Source organism: Cupressus sempervirens, chromosome 6, assembly GCF_028749045.1.
Source record: "Cupressus sempervirens isolate cs-2001-9-10 chromosome 6, ASM2874904v1, whole genome shotgun sequence".
In the NCBI taxonomy this organism is placed as follows: Eukaryota; Viridiplantae; Streptophyta; class Pinopsida; order Cupressales; family Cupressaceae; genus Cupressus; species Cupressus sempervirens.
Genome location: NC_143123.1, coordinates 288,371,834 through 288,399,196, shown reverse-complemented (window position 1 = coordinate 288,399,196; position 27,363 = coordinate 288,371,834). Strand labels below are relative to the sequence as shown.

Sequence of the window (27,363 nt, the reverse complement as noted above, 5' to 3'; positions counted from 1 at the left end):
CAATTTAATTCATTCAAGCTGATTAATGGTCTTCACTAGATCTTTTAGACCACTCTACAATTGTGTACACAAAAAAAAAGTCTAAAAGATGATTTCAAAGTAAGACTTTTGAATTTCCCCTTCTTGATAAACCTCATGGTTAGAAAAGACAACCAAACATCTACTTTTCCATATATTGAGTAAAATAAATTGCCTCATAGAATCAACCACTATATTATCTTTAAGATTGAGATCTAAGACAACTTCTTTCCAATAGAAGACATGGCAACAAATAAGGAATATACCTAATAACCGTGTTCCATTTTTTCTTCGACCATCTGTAATCCTAAAAAATATGTTTCAGACACTCATTGTGATGGCAAAAGGGGCATTTACTTAGCTGAATCATCATACATCTCAACTTTTCATTGACTGACAGTTTGAAATATTTTCCAAACCAAAATTTTCGAGAGGTGGTGTTGAGTTCTTAGGTGGTGATGTGTTAATTAAATGAAGCAAACCAAGGCACAACATATGTCCCTTTGCTAGACCATTATGCACAACCATAGAAGGTACAATGGGTATACACAATTCCTACTTGATCACTTGCAAATGAAATGTACTCAATAGTAAGATACTAGAACAATAAAGCGAGCTCCTCACACTAACTTCTGATTGCATTCAATATTCCTACATCAACTACACATTCAATGCAATAGAAAGATGTTGAAATTGTTGAGCTATCCAATTGTAATAAGAACTGCAACAAGCACCAAGAGTACAACAATAAATGTAGGTGGTAATGAACAATGTGAGAAAAAGGTTCTTCTTTGCAAAAGTCAAAGCATCATGATCCCAACAATCATATGACATGGACTATAATCATACACAAATCTCAAGGACTCCCATTATAAAAAACAACACAACATTAGTAAAATATAGAGACAGAGCTTGACTTTCACAACCATGTTTAGAGTCAGTTCCCTAAACAATCTTTACCTGATGTTCTCCCTCAAAAGATACTCCAAGATACAAAATAGTCCATACACAATTTCAAGGAAAAAGAAGTCAATTGCAACAATTCTTAATAACAAATCAAGATTAACAAGCTTAAGACATTTATCTCCTTCAAATATTCATGGTTTTACATTTAATTATATTTTTTAGAATTTGAAATACTTAGACAAAAAAAAAGTTAAAATCTTCATTGCATATTATTTCCCTATAATCTAATATGATGCCAATAAACATAACTATGACACTTTTTTTAATGGAAGTGCTAGTTTTAATAGCTCTAAACCTTTTCAAATCTGATATTGTTAACCTTTCCAACTCTTTCGCTTGAATCTAAAATGCATATGCCAGGACTGGTTGTTTTCCCACTGCCAAAAAACAACCCATTTTCCACAAAAGAGATTTCCCGGGAGCGAAGGGGGAGGAAAGTCGTGTCGTGGTGGAGGGGAGGGAGGGGAAGAAAGAAGAAACCCAGAGGACTCATTCTCACCTCGTTACGTCCGGCCCTCCTACCCGTCTCTCACAGTACAAACAAGCTTCGAATATTCGCTTAGCTGCTTTGGACGACTCCAGGCAAACCGAGGCACAAGCTTACAGCTAACGCGTAATACAAAACATAATCTGATCTCCTGGATTCAAAAATATTGAATCCAATTTCGAAGAAGCAGGCGAGAAAACAATGGAGGAAGTTGCAGTTGCGAGCGATGGACGAGCGTTGACAGGCGGATCTCAGCAGCTGGCGCATTCGCTTTTCGTCAATTATCCTTTGATGGCTGCATTTCTTTCATTCGCCCTCGCTCAAACTCTTAAAGTCCTTACGACCTGGTATTTTTCTTTTACTTTCTTAGCCTTCTGGGTTTTCACATTAAATAACATTTCTGGAGGAATAAGATTAAAGAAGAAGCAAATCTAATTAATTATGTTTCTGTGAAGTTTATTCGTAGCTTCGTTTACAAGTTATCGTTATGACAATGAATCTTGAATGCTGTTGTATCGGCTTCTTTGCGTTGAAATGTTCACTGCTTAATGCTTGAGATTCGAACTTTCATATCCTGAAATGTTTCCTTGTTTTAAGGTTTTTGCTCATAAAATCATGTTTACTGTCATTGTTAATAAATACAAGTGATCTATTGATCCGAAGTGCTGGAATTCCAGAGAATACATCCCAGAAAGATTAGGTTTCAGAAACACAGGTGAATAAAGAGAGGGCCATATCGGGAAATAATTTGTGCATCAGAAGTCCTCTAATTTGATTAGAATTGTTTTCAATGTTTCTTTTTCCATTTGATATGAATCCAAGGTGGATGGATGGATAGATAGATAGATGATTTTTAACGTCCACCAGGCTAAACATAGTCTATGAGATAGCCTTCAAACTAAGCCAACATTAATAATCTTGTTTTTTTCTGCAAGCTGATGATGAGCCACCTAACTTTTCAATGTTCTCCTCGTTGAATAAGTTGTGCCAAGAGCTGCCAGATATAATATCTGCAAATTTGAACTTGATATCCTTGTACGCTTCACATTGTAACATAAAGTGTTGCTTGGTTTTCACCTTTCCAGAGTTGCAAAGCGTGCAAACTCTTTCTTCCCAAGACTCTTTTGGCCTCTTCCATTGCCCAATTTCACATCGCAATTGATAAGAATTGGTTTTGAGTTGTGTAATAAGACTTTTAGCTCTCCAAGAAATGTTGGCCCTTATGTATGCCTTTTGGAGTTGATCACATGTGGAGTTGAACTCGCTTCAGGATTTTTTCCTTCCAAGTCCGTTTCCCCAATTTCTCTTATAGAATTTCTCCATAATTAAGATCTTTATTTCTTTATTATTTGTGGGACACATACTGAAATGAATATTCCATTTGTTCATCCACTTGATGTTTTGTTGCATCCATGTCTTTTTATGTTTGCACAATATATCATTATAGACCACTTTAGGCCATCTACCTTCACACATTTTTTTAGCTCTTTTTAGATAACTAAAGAGGCAAACCATAGCAATTACCTCGATAGGTGCAGCCCCAACTTAACTTAACATAATATCATATGAAACGGTATTTTTGATTTTAAACTTGTTTATGATCCAACGCTTTTAGATCCTCTCGATTTGTTTCCACTGTAAGGCTGAAGTGCTGCTGGTCCATATCCAAGGTGGACTGGTTGCCAACATCCTTGATCTTTGATATGAATTCAAGGTGGAACGGTTGCCAACTTTTATGATCTTTGATATGAATCCAAAGTGGACTGGTTGCCAACATTTATGGTCTTAAAAGTCTCATTAGATTTGTTTTGATTTCAGTATTCTCTTGCCTGATGGAGATCACAAAATATGATCTGAAATGTTGATAAACAATTAGCAGACAGTTTATTCCAGAAGCATTCTCTATCAATTTCAAGGACTGTGCATATTTTGGCTAATGACAGGAGAGCCGATTGTTTCCTCTTTTGCATCTTGACTATCAGTCTAGGCAGGAGATAAACTATATACTCTACTGATTTTAGCAGGTAACGTCGCCTTTTCTGTAGTGTGTCCTCTTCCTCAATCATCTTTTCTGGATCCCTCTCTTCAAAAACCTTGTTCACATAAGCACCAAGTCCATAAAAGCCACATGCGGTGACTTTTGGAATGTGAAAACATGAATTGCCACTAGTTGTGGTTGAGTCGTCATGTATATCCATAAATAGTAAGTTGGTTTGGTGACTTACTATAAAGAGTAATTTCAATATATGTTGAACATGTAGTTATACAAGTCATACTCACTGAATTTAATTAGCTATCTGCAATTAGGACTCTGCAATTCTGTTGTTATATGCAACTTGAAGTCGTGATTTGATATACATATTGAAGTTTGTTGTAACTGTGAAAATTCCTGAAAAAATCAATATAAAAGACATTTGGTCATAGGTTTTTTGTCCCTATATAATTTTACCAAAATTTTCCTTGTATATTATGAGTGTAATTTTTTTATGATCTTCTGTATAATTTTCTGCACTTTGAAATTTCGTAATAGCCACGAGATAGAAATGGAGGCCGGAGGGAGAGAGATCTTTATTAGGGTATGATTATTAAATAGAAAGAAGGGCTTGTCATTCAGTTGGAAAGTGAAGATAAATAAATAAGTATTATATTTGGATCATAATTTCAAAAGTAAAAATCACATTAGAATTGCAGCATGTTGTTTTGTTCCGCAAGTTTTAAACATCAGAACACGTTTTTAGCAGGGAGAAGTTTTCCTAGTGGGAGATTCCAATACCAGCACAGCAGATGAAAAAGCTAGCATATGTTGCAAAGAGGATTGGAATCCTATTTCACTGATGAAAGAAAGAAATCACCAATAGTCAAGATGTTTAGAAAGCAACAAAGATAGTAATCATTTTGTGAAGGACACCCTAACTTTTGTGGTGCCTTTGACTTAATTAGTTACAATGATTTGGATATACAAAAGAAGTTCGGAAATTTTACATGTAATACTCGCAATGGAGAAAGTGTCTTTGAATATTCAATCTGCTTGCAGAGATTGATTGAAAGGATAGAGGAAGTAATGGTTGATGAGCATATTTGGGATTTAAAATCTGACGATAATCTAGTTACTTAAGGTTTTCTTGCCCAGAAAAGGAGGGTGGGAGGAAAACTTAGTGTCTTTGACCCAGAAAAAATGGCTAGATGGCAAGGATCAATATTACGGAGAAGAAAACTTTGAAAGGTTGGAATTCTTTTGACACAAAAAAAAAGTATCGTCTTCAAGGCAACACTAGAGAGGTCAATTGAGGAGGAGAAAACTTATTTTCGAGACCTCAGCAGTCATGAATTTACAGATATAACTCAAGGAACACTTGAGAAGTGCAAAATAGCAGAAAATGGCAGCCAAACCGTAGGTGTTTGGGAAGTCTTAGATGGTCCTCCTTGTTTGAACTCTGTGTTGACCTCCTTCCTCTTCTCCTTTTTTAAGATTACCTTGGTTGGCAATCCTCATTTTTCTCCTACAATTTTCTCGTTCTGACAATGGATTATGGAATGTGATCCGAATCGTTGATGTATAAAATTTCAAACAATGGAATCCAGAAATCAAGCTCTCTAATCAGTTTGGACTATGGAATTTTCATGTCTATGAGGGACAATCATGCCACATAGAAGCAATGAATGAGGAGGGAAGAACATGAAGCTGAAAGAAGCAGAGGACACAAGAGAGATATCAATTTATTAGATTATAAGAAGACATGTATTCCTACTGTATATTTATGAATGGACTCTATCGTAGAATAAAGATCTTTCTAGGATAGAATAAGATTTTATTTCACCACAACTCCAAGGCAGATAGTATCATCTATATTATGGAAGTGTAACTTTAATCCCTTTATAATTTGTATTTTGGATAAAGGGTAAGGAAGACACAAATTAGTAGTAAACATCACATTTGTTCCTATGCCAAGGAGTCAATCAATGACTGATCAGAAATCACCTACAAGGCTGTTTGGGCTGATAAGAAATTAAAGAAAAGCTACACCACACAACAATCTAACCACATTCAGCCCCATGCCATAAGGCTAAAATGGAATGCCTGAAAACACCAAAAGAATTTAGGTAAAGTAGTTAAAAAGTTTCTCATACAAAACAATATTTATAATTTTGTACTAATGTGGACTACCCATAGTAGTTTATCCATATTCTAGTGGTAAAAATAATGGTTCTAGTCTTGAAACTCACAGCAATCGTTTTGAAGAGCATTATTGAAGATTGGATAATACTACAAATGAGATTATTAGAACAAGCAGTGACCTTTTTGATAGCCACTTCATGGATCCAAATGAAAGGAGAGAGAAACTTTAGGATATATCATATTACGTATATGCTCTCTGATTTGACTAATTACAAATTCTGAGAATATTGAAAGTTGACCAAAAATATATAAACCTTTTTCAGAAAAGAACATCACATCTAAGGTCAGAGATGTGTGTCGTACTTCTTGTTCTCATCTTAAGATATGGGAAGCTCACTTTCCCTCTTAGAATCAAAGTGATATCCATAAAACTGTTCCAGGGTTGGGCCAACCAAAGTGGTTCATTGCAGATATAGTTGTTGTCAAAAAATAAGAAACTGTTTTTTGGATTTTTGCTTTCCTTACCTGATTTCAAGCTCCTTTATTTCCAGATGTCATTTGATTTGATTTCTTCTCTTGATGGATGAGAGAAAACTCATATTATGGACCATGCAAATCTCCAACTTGGTTATGTTGTTGAGGGTCACTGAAAATTAAAATCCGTTCCAAGTTTGCAATAGTGGTCTAGCACAGCGGTGGTTGAATTATGAAATAGATCTTTATAGAAATAATCCCACTAAAGTTACAAGTTACAAAGACCAGGTTGTTAGAATAGTTAGGTATAATCCACAGAATTTTGCAAGACAATATGGATAGCTAAGAAAAGTAATTGGAAAACAAGAGAGACATGGTTGTCAAAGAGCCAAATCCACCAGACCCAGCAACAAATAGACAGTTGATGAAAAACATTATATGTCTGAGATTGATTTGGCATCTTGGTAACTTTAATTGCATTCTAAATTGCATTCTAACTTGTGATTGCTCAAGGCCAAGCAATCTTGGGAAAGATGGATTATGATGCCCCCTGCTAAAGAGGTGAACAGATCATAGCATTTATAAAAATGATATGATTGGATATTATTCCCAGCAATTAGGCAATTTAAAGTTACCGCTCATCTCCAGTGCAACTAATATAATAACAAAGGGCACTAACAATAGACAGCAGCATATTAACTTTGTTTAAAATTAAATCATTATTCACAAAGTGCAGCAAAGAAGGGTTGCAACTTTTGCAAAGACAATAGTCTTGTGGAAGAGTTGCGACTCTCTCAAATATCATTCCATTTTGGAGAAGACATTACTGAGCGAATCAATTTGGAATAGAATTTAATGCAAATTTCAAGAAAATTAATAAAATATTTAAGATTAGCGATAGTGTTTGAAAGGGTGCTACTTTTTCACACACACATACACATATTCCAAGAAATTCATGAAAGTGTAAATTCATTTAATTAATGAAAACAGTTAATGGAAAACATTATATTTCCAAGATTGGTTTGGGATCTTGGTAACTTTAATTGCATTTTAACTTGTGATTGCTCAAGTACAAACAATCTTGGGAAGGATGGATCATGATGCCCTTTCCAAAGAGGCAAACAGATCACAGCATTTATAAAATGACATGATCGGAGATTATTCCCAGCAACTAGGCAATTTAAATTTACTGCTCATCTCCAGTGCAACCAATCCAGTAACAAAGGGTGCTAAAAATAGACAGCAGCATAGTGACTTCATTTAGAATTAAATTATTATTCACTAAGTGCAGTGATGGAGGACTGTGACTTTTGCAAAAACAATAGTCTAGAAGAGTTGCGATATCCTCAAACATGAGTTATTGAAGGGAGATCATTCCATTTTGGAGAGGACATCACTGAGCGAATCAATTGGGAATAGAATTTTACGTGACTTTGCAAGAAAATTAATAATAAATTTTAGAGTAGTGATAGTGTGTGAAAGTGACTTTTTCACACACACAGATATATATATTCCAAGAAATCCATGGGAGCATAAAATCTATCAGTATCATTCAGGTATCAGGAATTTACTCATCAATCCATCGAGAAATATCAACTACCCAAAGCAATCAGCAATAGTCTAGCAAATGAATCAAGCAATCAGTTTTTAAATTGAGAAAGTATCTTGCAAATGGGAAGGATGAAATTTCTTCCAAGTCTACAACAATTTAAGATTATTGCTCATTCTGAGTTTGGATAGAAATCCAAATTTTGGTCAAGGAGGACAAAACCTCTCCAAGGAAGACCAGGAGTTTAAAGGACGGAAACCATTAAATGCTCTTGGTGAGTTAAAGACGAAAACTCTTGATATTACAATTCTTGAAACAGGGACAGCAGCCTCTAGTTCTGCAGATTTTAAAGCATTTTCAAAGAGCTCAAGATAAGATCGATGTAGGGAATCACACTGATTTATTCAATTGAATGTTATAATCAATTCTTAATCTTTGACAAAGGTATTATCATTATGAGTAAGGATAATTGTCTTAAAGCAAAAATCAGCAACATCATTGAAAGGGACATTGCATTCTGCTACCTAGTAATCTTGTTTGATGGAATTTGGAATGTCACACATCTCTCTTCTAAGAGAGTTTTGTCTCAAAGTATCTTCCTAGATAATTTTAGTTTTTTTGAAGATCTACCTTGGCTAGCTGAAACTTTGAGTCAATTAAATATCTTTCTCGGTGGTCCTTACTCCACTATGTCACCTTTTTCTGTTTTGCTGCCAAATTTCATGCATCTAAACCGCATAGAATTATATTCAAGAGGACGCATTTGGCAGATAAACCTTGTGTAATGTCCAACTGAAAAGTTAATATATAAAAATCACTCCCATTCAGTTTTTCCAGTGTTACAGGGAGACGTGTCTCCCCTTGGAGGCGCAGTCTCGAAGATTTTACGCATCTCCGGAGACCTCAAAAAAGTTTGGAGACTTCATGACAAAGTCTCTTGAAGACTCCAAGTCTCCAAATCTAAAAAGTGAAGTCTCCCTAGAGTCTCCTTAGTAAAAAATAAATTTAAAATATAATACTAAATTATTTAATATATCTTGGCCCTCATTGTAATGTTTTTTAATGCAAAACTAATTGCAATTTAAATGATTTAATCATTTAAGTCATTTTAATATTTTATTTAATAACTTTTAAAACATTACAAACAGTTTTCATTTTTATTCCATAATTCCACAATCCAACCCAACTAGCAATAATTAAAAATATTTTATTTTAATAACATAAAGGACATTAGAAATATTTTATTTTAAAAATGTCATTCTCTTTTTATTTTTATTCCCAACCCTACCAGCAATGACGGACATTTGTTGAAACTTGAAATTTGTGGATCACATCCTGTGGAATAGATGATAGTATCATCATCATACTAGATACTAGATAGATTTCTGATTTTTGTTTACAGTTCTAAGTTTTTTGTTTGCATATTAGTGATTTAGCATCAAACTAAAAATTTTTGAATTCAAAATTTGAATATGCAATGATAATCTCAGCAATTATTAATCTGATATGACGATGATCATATGAAATATTCAGAAATCAGATATGACTATGAGATATGTAATGTAAGTTTTGAACTATTTGATTCTATATTAAAATAATATTACTTTTAGTATTTGCTTTAGTCTTTTAGTTTTACAGTTTTACTATTTTGTATTTAGTATTAGACTCTTTAAAGGCTAAAAGAATAACTGCTGTCTCCAAGTACCCTGTCTTGAAAAATAGCTGTACCAGTACCAGTACAGGAGACTTCCAAGTCTTCCTGTCTCCCAGTGACCTTGAGTTTTTTGTTTTACAGAAGAAAAGTCTGTTCAAAACAGTTGATGCTACTTAAAAAGGATCTATTTATGTGGTGAAATTTCTTCCAGGTCTCTTGTTATTTGAGGTGTAATTACTCTGTACATATTCCAAATCTATGTTCACATCATTTTGGAAATTTGGACTCAAATTTCCTCAATTTTCTCAGTGGCTTCCATCAGGATTACCTTGAAATAGCGTCCCATCAGATTTCCACTTTTCTAAATGTCTTTGTTTGAACAAATAAAATTATATGTCGATTGTACTAGGTAAGATTTAAAAATGATTTTGCATCATCAATATGGCAGGCTGTCATTTTCTTTAGAACTTGATACAACAATGCTGGTAGCTGAGAGTGCTTCCACAGGACAGCAGATTGTGTTTCAATTTCTAGTACAGTTTATTGAAATATCGTCTCTTCTTGTATTAATTGAATTTCAACTTTGAAGAATTGTCTAATGAAGGGTTATAAGAAGCATACATTTAGAAAACATATACATGCCTCCAATTGCAACAGAATCTGCATTTTGTATTGAAGGAGAAAATCACAAATATGCTTGTTTATGCCAAAAGAAACATGTACAGAATTTATGCACATACCAGGATATCTCATATCATAATCGATTCTTCAATCTGAGTTTTTACTTCAACTAGAAAAACTTATCTTCTGTTGCCTTACTCCCTAGATTGACATCTCCCTCATTAGGAAACAATTCATGGCTGCTGTTTGCTGTTGTCGTTGTAGAAGGGAGAAGTCCAGATCTGCTGTCTATGTGGTTGCAGATTATCAGACTCCTGGTGTAAGAGTATTAGAACAAGGGGCGCATGCGCCAAAGTTCCTGCCTTCGTGTTTTTATGGTTGACTGAAGTAGTATTGCAGAAGTGGAAATTAAATTAGGTACAATTATTAGCAAAAACTTGTTGACGATAAACTTTTTCAGCTACTTAAATAAAATAAATAAATTGTTGATTACTTAAATCAAAGTACCAAAATATGTAGTAAGTTTGAGGGGTATTATTAATGGTATAAAAAAAAATTGAGCAAAATTGTAAAATAGTAGCTAGTAAAACATAGTGTAAACTTTAAAAAAATAACATTTTACAATTGTCAAAAATAAACATCAATGTAAAACCAATAAGAAATATATATAAAATAAGAAATTAAAATCATTTAACCGTATATTTGAACTTGGTAAGATAGCTAGTAAAATATAGTGTATGTTTACGGTACTGGGGTAAAGAAATTAATGCATATAGACAATAGATAATAATAGCAGAACTCCTTTTATTATATGCATATGCCAAAGATATTACATTATGCTTCTCATGATTTACAATGACCCAAGAGGGTGTATAAATACTTTCTGAAGAACCTTCCCGAAGGGGTCCATCGGCTACATGACAATTACTGAAGGGCCTATCGGCTACATAAAAAAAACCTTCTCAAAGGGATCCGTCGGCTACATAACAAGAACTTTCCCGAAGGGACCCATCAGCTACACAATATATACCGATGACATACATTCTGTCGGCTACATAATATTTACCTACGACATCATCCCCCCCAAAAGAAAAAGTCTTCTCCGGACGACAATTACAAAATCTCTGAGATAGTTAACAAACAAAATACATTAATTGACTAACTACAACAAGATAAATCTGCTTCCATCACATCACTTTCACATTTGTCTCGTGCCTGCACCAAATTGGTCTCCAAACCATGTTGCATCTGCAGCCTCTGCTAACACAATACTGTCTCCTTAGTTGACCTTGATAGCCACCTGTGCCGCTTTCTCTGCTTCCAACTTTGGGTACCCTGAGCCAAGTGTTGTTGTACTACCTCCAACTGGATGATCAACTCCTTCTGAGCTTTCTATGCATTCACCAAGACAGCCTCACGTCCAACACCTACTCCAAGTGCCTCTGGTACACAGGCACTCCATGCCTGCAGCAGCTCCAGGTCTCATCAATTGGTCACACTTCCCACGACTGATAACCGCAACGATTGGAGGTCTAGGGGGCATCGCCCCTAGCGGGGTCGAGGGGTAGCGCCCCCGCGGGGTCCGAGCGCGCTCCCTATCACGACCCCCACCAAGACCAAATTAGCACTCCGAAACCCACACAAAGCTGCATGGAACACACTATTTTTGTGATTTTCTTCTGATTCCACTCTTTCTGGCAACCGCTGATGTTTTACTACTTGTTTATGTCTTTCCCTTCCCTTTGGCATCATGCATTACTCATTCTAAACTGCTTCAATTTGTTGTCTCCGCCAAGACCAAATTAGCACTCTGAAACCCACACAAAATTGCATGGAACACACTATTTTTGTGATTTTCTTCTAATTCCACTCTTTCTGGCAACCGCTGATGTTTTACTAGTTGTTTCTGTCTTTCCCTTCCCTTTGGCATCATGCGTTACTCATTCTAAACTGTTTCAATTTGTCGTCTTTTTTTTAAGAAAACCTCCTGTCACCCTTCTGAATTTTGTTCAACTATTTCATTTGGCAGGCCATACGGCTTCTCCCTGAATACTTTGCAATTGGCTCCTAATTTCGTACGGATTTTCAATCTTGCCTCCTTCCTATGTTTGCGCTTGGAGATAAATTGCGACCCTGCTTGAGAGTTTGTATAACGGTGATCAGGTAGCTTATCCTTCAAATTTGAATGCCAAACTTTCTTCCTTAATTGCGTATGCCAACTTTATTATGCAAATCTGTACATCAACTGGAAGCTAAAGCCAATACAAAATCGTATGCTGAAGGTTATTGTCAAAAACAATCTCAGACCCGTACCGCAATTTATATTCATGAAATGTGTATGGCACATAATGAAAACTTTAAAATCTGTACACTTGTACGCCAAATCTGGAAGGCAAATCCGTACGCCTAGTTGTATACTGGAATTTCGCACGGCAACACATATATTGGAAACCCGTACAACAAATTCTATTCAAAAAATTTGTACAGTGACAAACTCAAAAAATATGTACGATGGAATTAACCTCCAAAGTTCGTACCCAAATCCGTACGGCAAATCCATATGCAATATCATACAAAAGCCGTACACCAAAACATGCAACATCCACACGCCAGAATGAGAAATCCGTACATCAACAGGGATTTAATCTGCAAAATTTCAAATCCGTACGGGGTCTGTATGTTTCTTTGTAATTGTCGTATGGTGCCTTCTAATACACCATAGACCACAGTACGACAACTGCATGGTGATGACTTTTTTTTTTTTAATTTATAAATTTTGAATAACTTTGTCCTTACTTATCTATAATATTTACATATATACAATATTTACAGTCATTCTTTCCTCAGTTGTTCATCCACGGAGGTGCGTTATTTCTTCCATGGTAGACTTTCAACCCATTTACTGCATCGGCTACTGCCTTCTTGTTGAGCGTCCATAATTTTATTGCTTTGTTATCGCCCACTTCGGGGATTTTATATTGTCTGACCCACTTTATTTTAAATCTACTTGGTCTGATCTCGTTGCGCCCATTATACTTCAGCACTCGTTGTCTCGATTGAAACCTGTTCAACTTCAAGTGCTTGTAGTGCGATGCCTTATGCCTGTTCTGTGTAACCTTCGTGGCCTATTGTGCGTGCAATCGTCGCTCATCCAGTTTATTCAAGTTACACAATCTCTCCCTTAGGTTTTTCATATCGTGCAGTTTGTTCTCGAAACTTGGTACCATGAATTCCGTCGGCTGCCACTCCTTGCCATCCATAACTGTATTCTTGATTTTAGAACCTTCACTTTGTACTACTGTAGCTTTTATTAAACCCTTCCTCTTTGTTTCCTGTGCAAACCGTATGATGTGTCTTCCGTGCTGCTGACACCTTTCTGTTATATTCGTGGTTCGATGTAACATTTTCTTTCTGCACAGTCATACGGTGGGATCTTTCCTTTTTCTGGGTTCGTACTATATGTTCTTCCTCTCAGCTTCAGCCGTAATCGCCTTTCCTTCTTCCGCTTCTCTGTATTCCTTCGGACATTCATTTTCCTCATCTTTCTCACCTTCGTTCACCCTTAACATATTACGGCTCAGAAAAAGTTCGTAGTCCTCTATCTGCCAATGGTAAAGACCGTTGACAAAATCCAAATCGTTGTCCGTTGATCCTCCTTCCAACCGTAGGACTCCCTCCTGATTTGGTTCCATATGCTGCCTCCCTTCATCTTCTTCTTCAGAATCTGATGACAGGGCTTCTTCCCCGACCATTTGGGTGTGTAAATCAATGATGTATTTCCGCCCTTTGCTTTCAAGCGATAGAGTGTTATTCTTCCAGCCATGTTTAACTCTGGCTTGTATCAGCCACCCCTAGCCCAGAATGGCATCATACCCTTTCCTCTTCAGCGGGATCACGACGAAATCAAGCAGGAATGGCTGTGTTCCAATCGTTACTAGTTGTGCTATTAGGACTCTCAATGGTTTGATTTTGTGTTGGTCGGCTGTTAACAATTGGAATGTAGGTGGCCACAATGTCGGCTGTCCCAACCTTTATCAAGTATCCTCTGGTAACACATTGACACCGGACCCTACGTCCACAATTGTGTCCGTCAAAACAGTCCCGAGAATTCCCATCTCAACGATCGCCGGATGCCGTCTGGATGTGATCGCTAGTAGCATTGGATCCTCTGCACTTGCACCACTTTCCTTCTCCCTTCTGTCCGCTGTACTTGCTCCACTTTCCTGCTCCCTTCTGTGTTCTCCTGGTAGTTTACTAGTTGAAGCGATGTTTGTGAGTGCCAATCGGAGTTGAGGCATTGTGAGCAGCAGATCGTTTATTTTGACGAGTACTTTGGTTTGTAATATTTGTTGTAGGATATTCTGTTTCGCGCAATTCCTTGTGGAGGTACCAGTAGTGTCCTTCAGGTGTGCTTTCTTTGCTTGCATTGTTTTTTGGATCTGCCCGCTCTTCCTCCAATCTCTTCTTTTCTTCCGTCGAGTCGGGGTACACTTTTGCTTCATTCTGTGTGATGGCTAGAACCTCCTTTTTGTTCATCCTGATGGTGATCAAATTTACTCCCGACTTCTGGCACTTGGCATCTTCGTGATTGTTGGGTCCGCACCATCTGCATAATAATTTTGGTCCACTTGCTGTTGTACAGTCTCGGGCAAAGTGGCCCCACAAATTGCATGCGCGACATTGAACAATCGACCATCCGTTCGCATCGTATTGGATTCGACTTCGGCTGCCATTGTTATTGATATTGTTTGCATTGTTGTTGTTGTTTTGCCCACGCCAATTATTTCTGTATCCTCCCGATGTAGCACCCTCCGTACTAGTGTTCCCGCTCCCTCCTAATGTGGAAGCCTCCTATATCAGGAACACTTGCTGAGGACCTCGTGTTTTCAGATTGAATGGGCATTCCTTTGTCGAATGTCCTATGATCTGGCAAATCTCGCAAAATTGGTCCTTTGGACAGGATCCCTTCGTATGGCCTTCTTTCTTGCATTCGGTGCACCATAGTTCATTTCCCTTGGTCTCCTTCTGCATGTTCTTGAATTCTAATCATGTCCTTTTGGAGGGCGCGGACCTTCTTGTTGCCCTTTTTGTCATCACTGCTTTCCTCTGCTGAAGATGCGTCGTCATCTGACTTAGACGAGGTACTCTTCTTCTTCTTTTTCGTTTTCTGCTCACTTTTTAGGTTCATTGCCCAGTTGTACGCTTCAGTGTATGACGATGGCGGCACGATCTTGATCTTCATTCGCAACTTCTGGTGTAGGCCTTCAATGAACCATCTTTTCTGTAGCCCATTAGCTCGCTTATTCTCTATTTTATTGATCAAGTCCTTCAACTTCTTGGTGTAGACTCGGATTGTTTCATTCTTCCCTTGTTTTGTGTTGTATATCTCCGTTACGATTTTGTTGTCATCGCGCAACAGTTGAAATTCCGCAATAAACTCCTTTTTAATGTTGTCCCAGTTGGTTAACTTCTGGGGATCTATATAGCGAACCAATCAATTGCAACACCCCGTAGGGTGGCTAGAAACTTTTGGACCCATTCGTTTGTATTTGTTATGTCATTGGCCCTCCAAATCGTTTCGCATGTTTTACAATGTCGGATTGGATCAGTTGCTCCATCACCATCAAATTTTGGCAACTTTTCCTTTGGGCCAGCCATTACTATTCAAGGTTGAGGGGTTTGTTGTGTACTTACGCTGTTTTGGACTCCCGTGCTATTTTGCACATCTGCGCTGTTTTGCACACCCGCGCTGTTCCCTACAGTTGTGCTATTTGGTGAAGAAGGGTTTTTGTCAACTGAAGCTGTCCGTTCCGGAAGTGTATCTCGGACAAAGAGTTCACTCTACGCTCGTGCTCCCTCGACACTCTGAGCCGTGCGAGTCAATCCTCTTCTGTCTAGATTCTCTTCCCTCAGCGTATGCAGGTTTAGAAACTCCACCCTTGCTTCTTCCACCAATTCCACTCGCTGTCGAATCTCCTCCAACAATTCTTCCGTGCTACGGTGTCCGTCAGTAATTTGCTGAAACCTTCGTCTGTGTTCGACCTGCTGTGCCAAAATTAAGTTTTCCTGCGCAGTGCGTATTTCGTCTTTTTCCTTTAGCTTATTCTTATTCTTGTTCAGCTGATTTGGCATGAGTCTTCATTCCTGCCTTTGTTCCAGGTCCATTGGGCAACGACGCCAAATGTTTACCATAGGGGTAAAGAAATTAATGCATACAAACAATAGATAATAATAGCAGGACTCCTTTTATTATACGCATATGCCAAAGATATTACATTATGCTTCTCATGATCTACAATGACTCAAGAGGGTGTATAAATACTTTTTGAAAAACCTTCCCGAAGGGGTTCGTCGGCTACATGACAATTATGGAAGGGTCCGTCGGCTACATAAAAAGAACCTTCTCGAAGGGACTCATCGGCTACATAACAATAACCTTCCTGAAGGGACCCATCAACTACACAATATTTATCGACGACATACATCCTGTCGGCTACACAATATTTACCTACGACAGTGTAAACTCAAAGAAATAACATTTTACAAATTACAAAAATAAACATCAATGTAAAACTAATAATAGATATATTTAAAATAAGAAATATGAAACATTTAACTCTATATTTGATTAAAATATTTAAATTATACAGCTTAAAAAACATTTAACTCTATAAATTCATATGACTTCTTCTTCATAAACTATCTTAAATAATAAATGTATTTAAAATAAGAAATATGAAACATTTAACTCTATTTTTGATTAAAATATCTATATTTGAAATTGGTAAAACTAATAATAAATATATTTAAATTAAGAAATATGAAACATTTAACTCTATATTTGATTAAAATATCTAAATTATACAACTTAAAAAACATTTAACTCTATAAATTCATATGACTTCTTCTTCATAAACTATCTTAAATAATAAATATATTTAAAATAAAAAATAAAAAACATTTAACTCTATATTTGATTAAAATATCTATATTTGAACTTGGTAAGAAAAATAGATAGGGATAATTAATTGATTAGACATTTATTTATGAGATAGAAGATAAAAATGATTGTTTTTTTAAAAAGTTAATCCACTTGTCACAAATGTGGAAAAGATAAAGTTGTAATTAATGCATTCATTAATAGAGTTGTTAGAAAATATTTGTATTTTTGTTTGAGAAAATTGAATTTTTTCATTGCCTTTTTTATCATGGGCCAATACAATTTTCAAAAAAATTGTATTTTTCAATTTAAAAAAAATTCAAATTATTTTGCAAACATTAGTATATCTTCAAACTTTTAGATTTATGTAACTAATATGGAATCTAATGATTCCATTAGTTTCTTTGGCAGGAACTAAAAATACTGGTAGCCACTAGAGGTATGAAGGTTGAATAGCTGGAAGTTTTGGAGAAATGTCCAAAACAGGCTTCAGGGATTGGCATCCTGAACTTGCCCAGAACCGATTTGCAGAAAAAAAAAAGAAGTTGATATCCAAAAATGTGATTCTCTCCTTCCCGTGATCAGAGTTGTACATATATTCTTTCTTAGCTATCAAAAGACATGCAGCTTTCATTCTAAAGTGGTCTGGGCTTCACACAAGGAAACATTCTAATTTTTGGCCCAAGCAAATCTTATCTTAGGCAACCAATTGCCTTGTCAGAAGAAAACAATTCAATCACCCTTTTCACTGCGACAGGAGGATAGAAAACACCCCATGGTTTAACACTCAAGTTATAGCATTAGTTAGGGCCACTGCCTGACTGAAAATCAGGACATAATATCACACTTAACTGCACCAAGCAAACCGAATTATTTATGTCCAAGGAAAGTGTTTATAAAGGCTGCTAATACAGCCTGAACATGACATTTGTTTATGTGCAAATCTCATAGGTTAAGTCTTGCATCTTCTATGCAGTCTCCTATGTCGGGGACCATATAGGCCTCTTCTATTCCAGTAATCGAGGCTCTACAGCTATATCTTGTTTAGCATCAAATATTATCTCCATGTTATTTAAATTAATTTTTCATCAGGGATATTAGCTGGTTAGACCTGACAGGCCATCTAGGAGCTCTATTTAGGGGAGGTATGGTCTTCGTTGTTCATTTGGATGGTCTTCTTCCATTTCTTATCTTAGGGGGTCATTTCTTATTTTACTTGGGCAGTTTCCCTCTTTTTAGGTTGGCCCTTATTTGTCTTTACATTTTTAGGGCTTCCTTTTTCCTTAGTCCTTTGATAAATACTTGCTGTGCATTCCAATTCCATTGATCTATTTTGGTCCTCTGTGGACAATAATATGTTTTCTTTTTAACATGGAGTTCAACATTCTTCACTGATATGTGGTTAACTATAACAAACCCAAGGTTACAGTTTTGAAGGCCACCGAAAATGATTGCTTTTCCATATTTTAAAATTAAGGTCAGGGTCTTCAAAGTGGCCTTGTGGAGTTAATTACTGTCATATCTATCTAGGAGTATATGCTATAAGTTCTCTCCTTTTGCTTGCCTCCTAGTCTCATCTTTACAAGAAGTATGCCTCACCTTTTGTTCTTGAGGATTGGTGCTTCTAGGTTTATTTACAAGATATCCAATTCCAAGATGCAATGACTAAGTGTACAATATTGTGTGGTTCAAATAATTGGGGGCCTAACTTGGCTCCTACTGGCTGAGTTTGAGTTTAGAGAATTCAAATGATTATGTATCAGCATATGAAGTAAATGGATCCTTAATAAATTGTCCAAGTTGAATTTTCTTAACCTTTTATTCAAAAGAGAATCTTCAAAATAACTATTTATTATATAGGTTTAGGTGTATGGGAGATTCTGATTTGTCATATGGGAGATTTAGTTTTTTGGCATTGGGTTCCATAGAGGATGTTGCCTCTTGGGCGCGCTCAGACATAGATGTTGTTGGTTCTTTTAGGTCTGTTTGTTCTTTTAGTCTTTTGAAATTTCATTGGACCAGGTTCTTCCCTTCAGATACTCCTATTGTGACTTTCATCATCTTCTTTTAGGGAATGGGGCACTCGATCCTTATGTTAAGGACATTTACCATCTGCACATCTACATTACTTGGATTTTCCTCTGTATTTTGTAGTAAAAAACTAGCTATCAGTGTCGAGCATTTCTTACAGGTTTTAGTTGGGACCATTGTTTAGCCCTTGTTTATTCAACATCATTGGTCTCATGGTTTTGAGGATCCCCCTTTGCTAGTTGTGGGTGTGCTCCCTTTAGCTTCTTGTTGAGATTAACTAGCATATTTTAATGAGTGAAAAAGTTTGCTAGCTTTGCTCTCTTTAGGAGGTCGAGCTTGAGGAGACTATTGTTTACATAGAGATTTTGATGGTTCTCCATCCACCTTTCATTACCTTGATGAAAGGCTTTTCAATCCTTTCCTAGGTTAGAGGCATGAAGTGCCATTTGGGTAATATTGATTTGTGTATGGATGGAGACAGATCTGCTAGGCATTTCCCGTCCTATGTTTGACTATTGTTAGGGCTCCTCCACACATTGGTTCTCAGTCTAATGGTTGTGGTTGAAGGGAGTCGAGCTGGCCGTTTCTCCCAAAAGATGTATTTGTCCAGGAAACAACTACCATCCCAGATAAGAATCTCGCAGGAGGTTGTTAGACCATGTCACAAATCTCGAGGGGATATGCTGGACACCAACAATTCTCTCTTAGGGTAACCCAAGGGGATTGGAACCTGCAACCTTGCTCTGATACCACTTGAAGGGAGTTGAGCTGGCCGTTTCTCCCAAAAGATACATCTGTCCAAGAAACAACTACCATCCCAGTTAAGGATCCCACAGGAAGCTCTTAGATCATGTCACGAATCCCAAAGAGATATACTGGACGCTTACCAACAATGGTTTATTCTTTTCATGATGTTGGAGATCCTTGCACACCTCTTTTCCATAGCACAAATCTCAAGAGCAAATTATTTCATCGGTTTCTTTCCAACTATTAGCATTTCTTTGGCTTTGAGTGTTAGGAGAGACACTGTATGAAATCAATTGCTTCCTAGGATTGTGCATCATGCATTAGTATTCCTAGAGTGGTCGATGAAAATATTGATGGCTCCGCCAACACATTCTTGAACATAGAAGCGCAGGGTTTTTGTCCCTATTGGGTGTCCATCTGTCTATACTGCATTGGAGGGTCTTCCCCCTTTACTGATTAATGATTGTACTATCCCCCTTCACTGATTAATGATTGTACTATTTTGGGCTTACTTGTTTTTAACTTTTTAGGTTAATCCCCATTTGGGTAGATTTTTCTGGCTTTTTTCACTTTTTCACTTTTCCTTTGTGTCTACTAAGGTCCCCTTTTCTGTAGTCCTTTGCTTTCATGCCATTTGTATGTTCTAGTTTCTTTGATCTAATTTGGTCATTCATAGGCATCCGCATTACTATATTTTCTTTCTTAATAAAAAATATTGAAACTTTTTGCTTCTGTCAATAGAGAAGTAAACTTTGCACTTGCTTTCGAATAATTTGTACTGCATAGATATTACTAATAATTAATCTTAATCTTGATATCCTAATTTAGTTTCAGTTTTATGAGAAATGATATTTAACCAGAGGTAAATTTCAAGTCTTTTTCAAAATAAGAGTCAATATATTGATTCAAAGTGTGCAGCTCAATACCTAATCAGGTTTATTACTTTCTCCTAAATATTAGATTTTATGAATTTGGTCTCATGAATTGCGAGTATGTTAAGTTCAATGGAATCATTTATATTGAGGGAGAACATAAGTGACTGTGGTTTGGATTTGTAGAATTATAATTCTCAAACGTGTTAACTCCTAAACTTCAAATTTTGAACACAGAAATTGACATCTGCTTCTGTAACTTCTAGTGCAAATTATTTTAGTGCTGATATGCTGAAGACCTGTCTTTTAAACTTTGTTGTAATTAGTGGACATTATAGATAAATCTTCTGCAAGGGCTATGAATAGAATGTTGATAATCAAGAAGAATAAAATTTTCAAATTGTACTGTTGGTGAGATAACTTCTTTCTAATTGTTTACAGTTTTAATTCTAGATATGCAGGTATAAAGAAAAGCGGTGGGATGCTAAACGACTTCTTGGATCTGGTGGAATGCCCTCATCTCATTCTGCAGCTGTCTCTGCTTTAGCGGTAGCTACTGGTTTTCATGATGGGCCTGGATCATCATCCTTTGCCATTGCTTTAGTTTTGGCCTGTGTTGTAAGTTTCACTATATTACACATCATCACTTATATGATCTGTATTGATCTTGAGTAGAGATATTGGTCCGTAAAGTGCATTTGGGTTGTTTCTTAAAAGCATAATATTGATTAGTTTTAGGGTTTTTGTTTATATTTGTTTCTTTTCCTAACTTAAATTTGGTTTAAAAAAAATAGCCAAGCCTTACTTGAGTTTTGATCTGAAATTATGCATAAGGATTACCCTCTGGGTTCTTGTTATGGAACAGTTTTTCCCAGCTGTCTTCCAGATAGGAACTGTTGGTTTTGCCCAACAGATTAATGAAGTGTATAAAAGTTTTTTTTTTCTTTATTACCAACCACTTCTGAAGCAGATTTGGATCCCCGATGGTAAATGGAAAAAACTATTGTAGGGATTGATAATTCTAAGACATGAAACTGGTTATTTTTCTTTAAAAGGTCGGAAATTGAAATATTCAGGCAACACATGCTATTTGAAACAAACTGAGGTATTGAAGAAAAGACTTGGACAGGGTTATGCTTCTATTATAATTATTTCTAAATGGTAAACAAACAAAACATAACATCTTCAAGAAGGTATGGCAACTCAGGCACAATCAAATAGCAGTATGATTCCTAAACTTCAAAGTCGGTCTTTCACGTTCCTGCTATATAGTTTTTCATCCCTTCAAAAACTTGTTAATTGAGGTTTGAGGACATTTAATAACTCTGGGAGACCTCAAGGTCATGGTGCAATCGACTTTACATTTCTTTTAGCGTAATTTATAAGTCCAAGCTCCAATATGGTTTCAAAATGTTTCCCAATTCTGAATATTTTCCAGTTCCTTTGGTGACAAAATTCAACCAATGAACATTAAGCTTATTTGTGCTCTTGAAGCTGGAAACTCCAATGACATTGCTCAGTGAATGTTATTACCACTTGTTCAAGTCACATTGTTGACCCATCTAGAGATGCTTGTGGTGCAGGAATCTTTACTTAGCTTGCAGGCTCAGCTAACCCTTAAGTTTGCCACAATTTTTGGTGGAACACTCCACTGCTTACTTGGTACCACCCCTATACCATTTTTTAGGAACTCCAATATTTCTCTACTGCTATATTCCTTTTGGATCTATTGCATCTCTATTGAGATGAAAAAATTTCTCATATCAGTTAATTAGGCCTTTCCAAGGAGATTCCTTATTAAAACACTTTTGAGGTTCTTCGTACCTACTATGACCATTGTGAGTCACGATGATCCCTTATTGAGCTTCAATTTGTTGATACTTGATACCTATCATGATAATATCATCCACATAAAATGAGTGGAGGTATGATGTCATTGACTATGCTTTTAATGTACAAGGTAAAATCTGAAGGACTTCATTGAAACCCCTATTCATCCAAATACTTGTCAATATATATGTACCATGCCTTGGGTGCCTACTTCATGTCATAAAGAGCCATTGTCAATTTGCATACCAGATGCTCCTTTCTTACAACTTGAAATCCCTTTGTTTGAGTCATGTATGCTTCTTCTTTTAAGTCGCAATTGAGGAAGGCACCCTCAGATCCATTTAATGGATTTTTCAACTGAATTGAGCTGCCATGGGTAGAACCAAGTGGGTATGGTGCTCATCTTTGCTATAGGAGCAAAGCTCTCATCATAATAAATAATTTGTCTCTTGAGAATCCTTAAGGCACAACCGTGCTTTGTGATTGCCAAGTGTACCTCAGCTTTGTACTTGACTTTATACACCCATTTGCAGCCAATGGGTTTCTACCTCGGTGGAAGATGAGAATGAACCCAATTCTCATTCTTTGTAAGACTTTGATGTTCTGATTCCATGGCCTGTTCCCATTGAGGTTTACCTTTCACCAATAAAAATCTTGGGGATTATAAACTGTTTGAATGCTAGCCATAAGAAAAATTAACTGTATTTTGCTTTCTCTTGCTTCTAGATGACCTGTCTTTGATCATATCACCATTCCAAACATCACCAATGAGTTTTTCCCACCACTTAGGTCTCTTAGTAGAAACCTTTTCATTTAAATCAACATGGTCATCATGACTTTTGCTGCCCGGTACTACATCATCTGGATGGTGATCTCAGTCATCTTGAAGAAGATCTTCTAGTATAGGTACATGTACTTGTTTGGATATTCCACTAGCTTAGAAGCAAGAGAGTTCCCCACTTCAACTGTATCTAATGGAAGCTGGACACCTAAATCCTTAGCCTTCAAAGGCTGATCTTTAGAATTTGATGTTGTAAGAGAGTTGAAAAGGCCCAACTTCTTCATCAATCACCAGATCTCTACTGGGCACCAAATGGTCAGTGTCCACATCAATTGGCCTGTAGAATTTATCATTGTCACTTTAACTTCTGAGCATGAACTTTTGACTCTTGGAGTCGGGATGGGTTCTTCTTGCTTCTGGAATCCAAAAAATACACAATAGAATTAAAAACATTCAAATGATTCACTTGTTTTCTCCTTGACCATGCTTCCTTTTTGGGTCTTCTCTTTCACTGCATATGTCAAAGACATATTTAGAAGGTACATTGAAGTGTAAACTGCTTCTGCATAATTTTTTATGGGAACACTCCAGTAATAATATGATTCAGTCCATTTCTGTAATTGTACGATTTTTCCCTGAACTAACAAAATTTCAAAACCCCCTACTATTAGACCTAAAAGCTATGATTGCACATCCTCACAGTTTTTCTACTAATGACTTGAATTCCAGAAAATATTTAAACACTTTTGATGTTGCTTTTTGGTAAAAAACCCACATTTTCCTATATTAATCATTTATAAACAAAAGAAACTACTTGGTATTAGTGATCAGCGCTGTATTCATTGAAGCACATATGCTTGCATGAACTAATTGAATGACCTTCTATGCTCTCCAAGTTTGTCTTTTTGAAAAATGGATTTTGTTGTTGGTTGCCTGCTTGGCAAGTTCCACCAACACCCTAGATCGGTTATAAAATCTTGGGTGAACCTTCTAATAAATGCTCTGGAGCCAACTGAGAGAGAAGAGCGGCTGAGACACCCATAAAGTTGATGCCAAAGAGTACTTATAGTAGATGAACTCTTTGCAACCAATTCATGCTCTTGAACTTCTGTAGTGTCAACATGTCAATACAGACGATGATCTTCTATGCTAAGTGTGATGGTTTTCTTGGATGACACTTTTGTGTGGTGAAAATAATGTCCAACTGTGGATAGTGGCTCCTAATCTGGTTTGGAAATAGTAGATTCAGTTCCATTCTTGAAACATTTTATTTGTATTGAGGAATATAAATTTTTCCTCCAGCATGGATCTGAATGTTGTCTTTGTTGACAATTGAATACTGACGGAATTAGCACCACTGAAGATCACTGAATCTGAGCAAGCTGTGTACTTAGTGAACCAATACTAAGTGAAGTGAACCAATCCTTTCTATGTGAAAAATGTCTAGATGCATCCAAAATAGATGCCATACAAAAGACTTGGAGTGATCTGTTGGTTGTTTAGTCTTGAAAGTGTAGAAGGCTGACTTACTATGCTTGTAATGCTCTGCAATATGAGTTTTTGGTGGAGGCTCTCCTAGGTTGGATTTTTTTTTCAGCTAACCTCTTTTTTCTGTGCTTCTTCATGTGACCAAGTTTTGTTCAGCCAACCTCTTTTTTCTGCGCTTCTTCAGCCAGCCTCTTTTTTCTGTACCACAACAATTACATGTGATAGTCTTCAGATTGTTCAAAGTATCTTCCTTTTGTCCTTGGCCTTTTGAGGCCACATGCCTTTGTCTTTTCCATCAAGTTTATAGATCAATACTGAGTTATGCATGTTTCTCGTCTTGTAAGAGACTCTCCGCAGCTAGTCTCAACTTGTGTGAGTGAGACTGTAACACATTCAGAGAAGTTGATTGATGGTTGGCAGGCAGAGTTCAAGGTTGTCCATGCAAATGATTAAATCTGTCTTGTAACTTATCAAAAATTTCCAAGCACCTATCCAAGGTGATTGTTTCTCTTGTACCAAACTTCAATGACCAGAAAAATGAGATAGAGAATGAAGAGAGTTTTGTTTGGCCACAATGAATGGAGCACACAGAAAGGAGATGCGCTCTAAGAATGCTGAAGATTATGTTCATAGGAATTCCCTCTGCATTTTAAGTATTAGGAGCATTACCATAAAGTGTGGAATATGAAGGGTCATGCTTGACATTTATGAAAAAAATTGAAGATGAAAATTATCAATGGCATTTGCTACTTTGGCTTTCATCTCATCTTTGTAACTCTATCCTGAATTTCTCTTTGATAGGTTGCCTCATTTTGAATGTTGTTATGATGTAATTGACTAAATGCTTGAGCAGGCAACTGGGAAATATGTAGTCAGCTTTTAATGTTTTTTCGAGTTCTTGTCTCCATAGCATCATTGAATTTACACTCATGTATTATTTTTAAAGATCTTCATTCATATGTTCTTTCTGTCAAAGAATCATTTTCAGATGTTGTAAATTCTAGTGGTTGAGATGTTTTATTTTTCTGTTAGTTGCAGTTTGGATGGATTTCTATACCACATTCTTCCTCAAACTTAGCTGAGATGTATGGGAACAATAACTAATTAAATTTCAAATGTGTAGGTTATGTATGATGCATTTGGTGTTCGATTACATGCTGGTCGCCAAGCAGAGGTATATTTGAATTATATCTTATGTTGAACAATACACTTGTTGTAAATCATGTATTAGTCTCAATTTCTCATGAATTTCTCCTAAACACAAAAAGTCTTTTTCCTTTCACTTGCTGGTCTTCATTTAGATACTTTGATTTTTTTTTTTGTGATCCTTTTTAAGGAAAATTATTGTTATATCTGTATTTCAAGAATTTTAATATTATCATGGAGACACAACTGCTTTATCATTTATTTTTCTTACCATCCAATCAAATAGGTCACATGCAAATCATTAAATAAATAATTTTGAAGTTGCAAAAAGGCTTCATTATGTGAAAATTTGATGTTTTAATATCAGTAATCCAGAGATAATATGACGAATTTGATTACATGAAATGTATTCCTAGCATATTGCTGCTCAAATAAGAGGTTGTTACTGCAGTGTCACTTTTCTGCTTAGGTTGTTTGGTTCTTTATAAACACTTTATCATTTTTGTTATTTTTGGCATGAATTACAAAACCCAAACAAAATGTGTTGATTGGAAGGATTCTTATTTCCCTGTCAATATATAAGAGTTTGATTGAGCATGAATCATGTTTTTTGTATTAATCTAAATACGGATATAACTTAGATATGTTCACTTCTTTTTCAATACAAATTTGTGCAATGTCTTTACTATGCAAATGCCAACATCTACTATTTATTAATATAAAAATGAGAAATTCAAATATCATGTTTTAAACTTCATTTGGTTCATTGAATGATCTTCATCAGACATATTGACTAGATAATCTGAGTTGAACTTGAATCTCTTAACCTGTCTATCACATTGTTGCTTCCATATTATTTATATATCTTTAATTACAGAATGTGCCCATCTTCCATTGGTTAGGAGTAGAGGAATGTTGAACTTTGCAATGGTTTTCTTATGAAGTAAAGTGGTTTTAGTTGTATTATATTTCGTAGATAGGTGTCAAGGTTCTGACCATTTAGTTAGATACATTGTCTTGTCAATGTAATTAAAATTAATTGTTTCCCAACAAACCAATATGTTGAAACCTCACTTTTCATATATTTCTTGTGGTTGCATGGGTTGTAAGGACATGAAACTCTTCACTAGCTTTTTAGTCATTTGTCATGAATCAGATCCAACTGTGCTGTAATAACCCCAGTCATTGAATTGGAAAAGATTTGCAAAATGTGTTTGGGAGCCAATTCAGAATTCATGAACCAATGGGGATTGATTTCCTGATTGATTCTGTAGGCATTACAAACACTAACCGTGGGGCTATCTAAGTTTCCTCCCTCCACCAAATTTTGAATATTTAGAATAGCTAAAACCTAATAGTTTCTGGATACTAAAGAAAAATCACAATAATGGTATAAATCATATCAATGATTTTGTGATGTGCTTAGAAGGCGTATGTAACTAGTGTAAGATGTTAATTTTAAATACCAAATTGCATTACAAACATGAACCTTTATGATCATTAATAAGAGCTCAGTTGATTATCTCCTTTCTTTGCTTCAAATGGATATATAAGATTTACTTTACCCGTTAACTACTGAAGCTTAATAACAAGACAGGTTCCATTTAAAAAGAAGTCATCACTAGACAAGAGTTGGTGTATC

At 36.1% G+C, this 27,363-nt stretch overlaps 1 protein-coding gene across 4 annotated transcripts in view; it reads left to right on the top strand.

The window, feature by feature from the left end:
- The first annotated feature begins 1,414 nt into the window (after positions 1-1,414).
- The window catches only part of LOC149552343 (uncharacterized), a 61,102-nt gene continuing 35,153 nt past the window's right edge, over positions 1,415-27,363 (top strand). For all 4 annotated transcript variants that reach the window (XM_089787876.1, XM_089787879.1, XM_089787877.1 and 1 more), the window contains exons 1-3: positions 1,415-1,818; positions 20,938-21,094; positions 25,699-25,749. In XM_089787876.1, the coding sequence (XP_089644002.1) occupies positions 1,673-1,818; positions 20,938-21,094; positions 25,699-25,749 (354 nt within the window). In that variant the 5' untranslated portion in view covers positions 1,415-1,672. The remainder of the gene's footprint in view (positions 1,819-20,937; positions 21,095-25,698; positions 25,750-27,363) is intronic.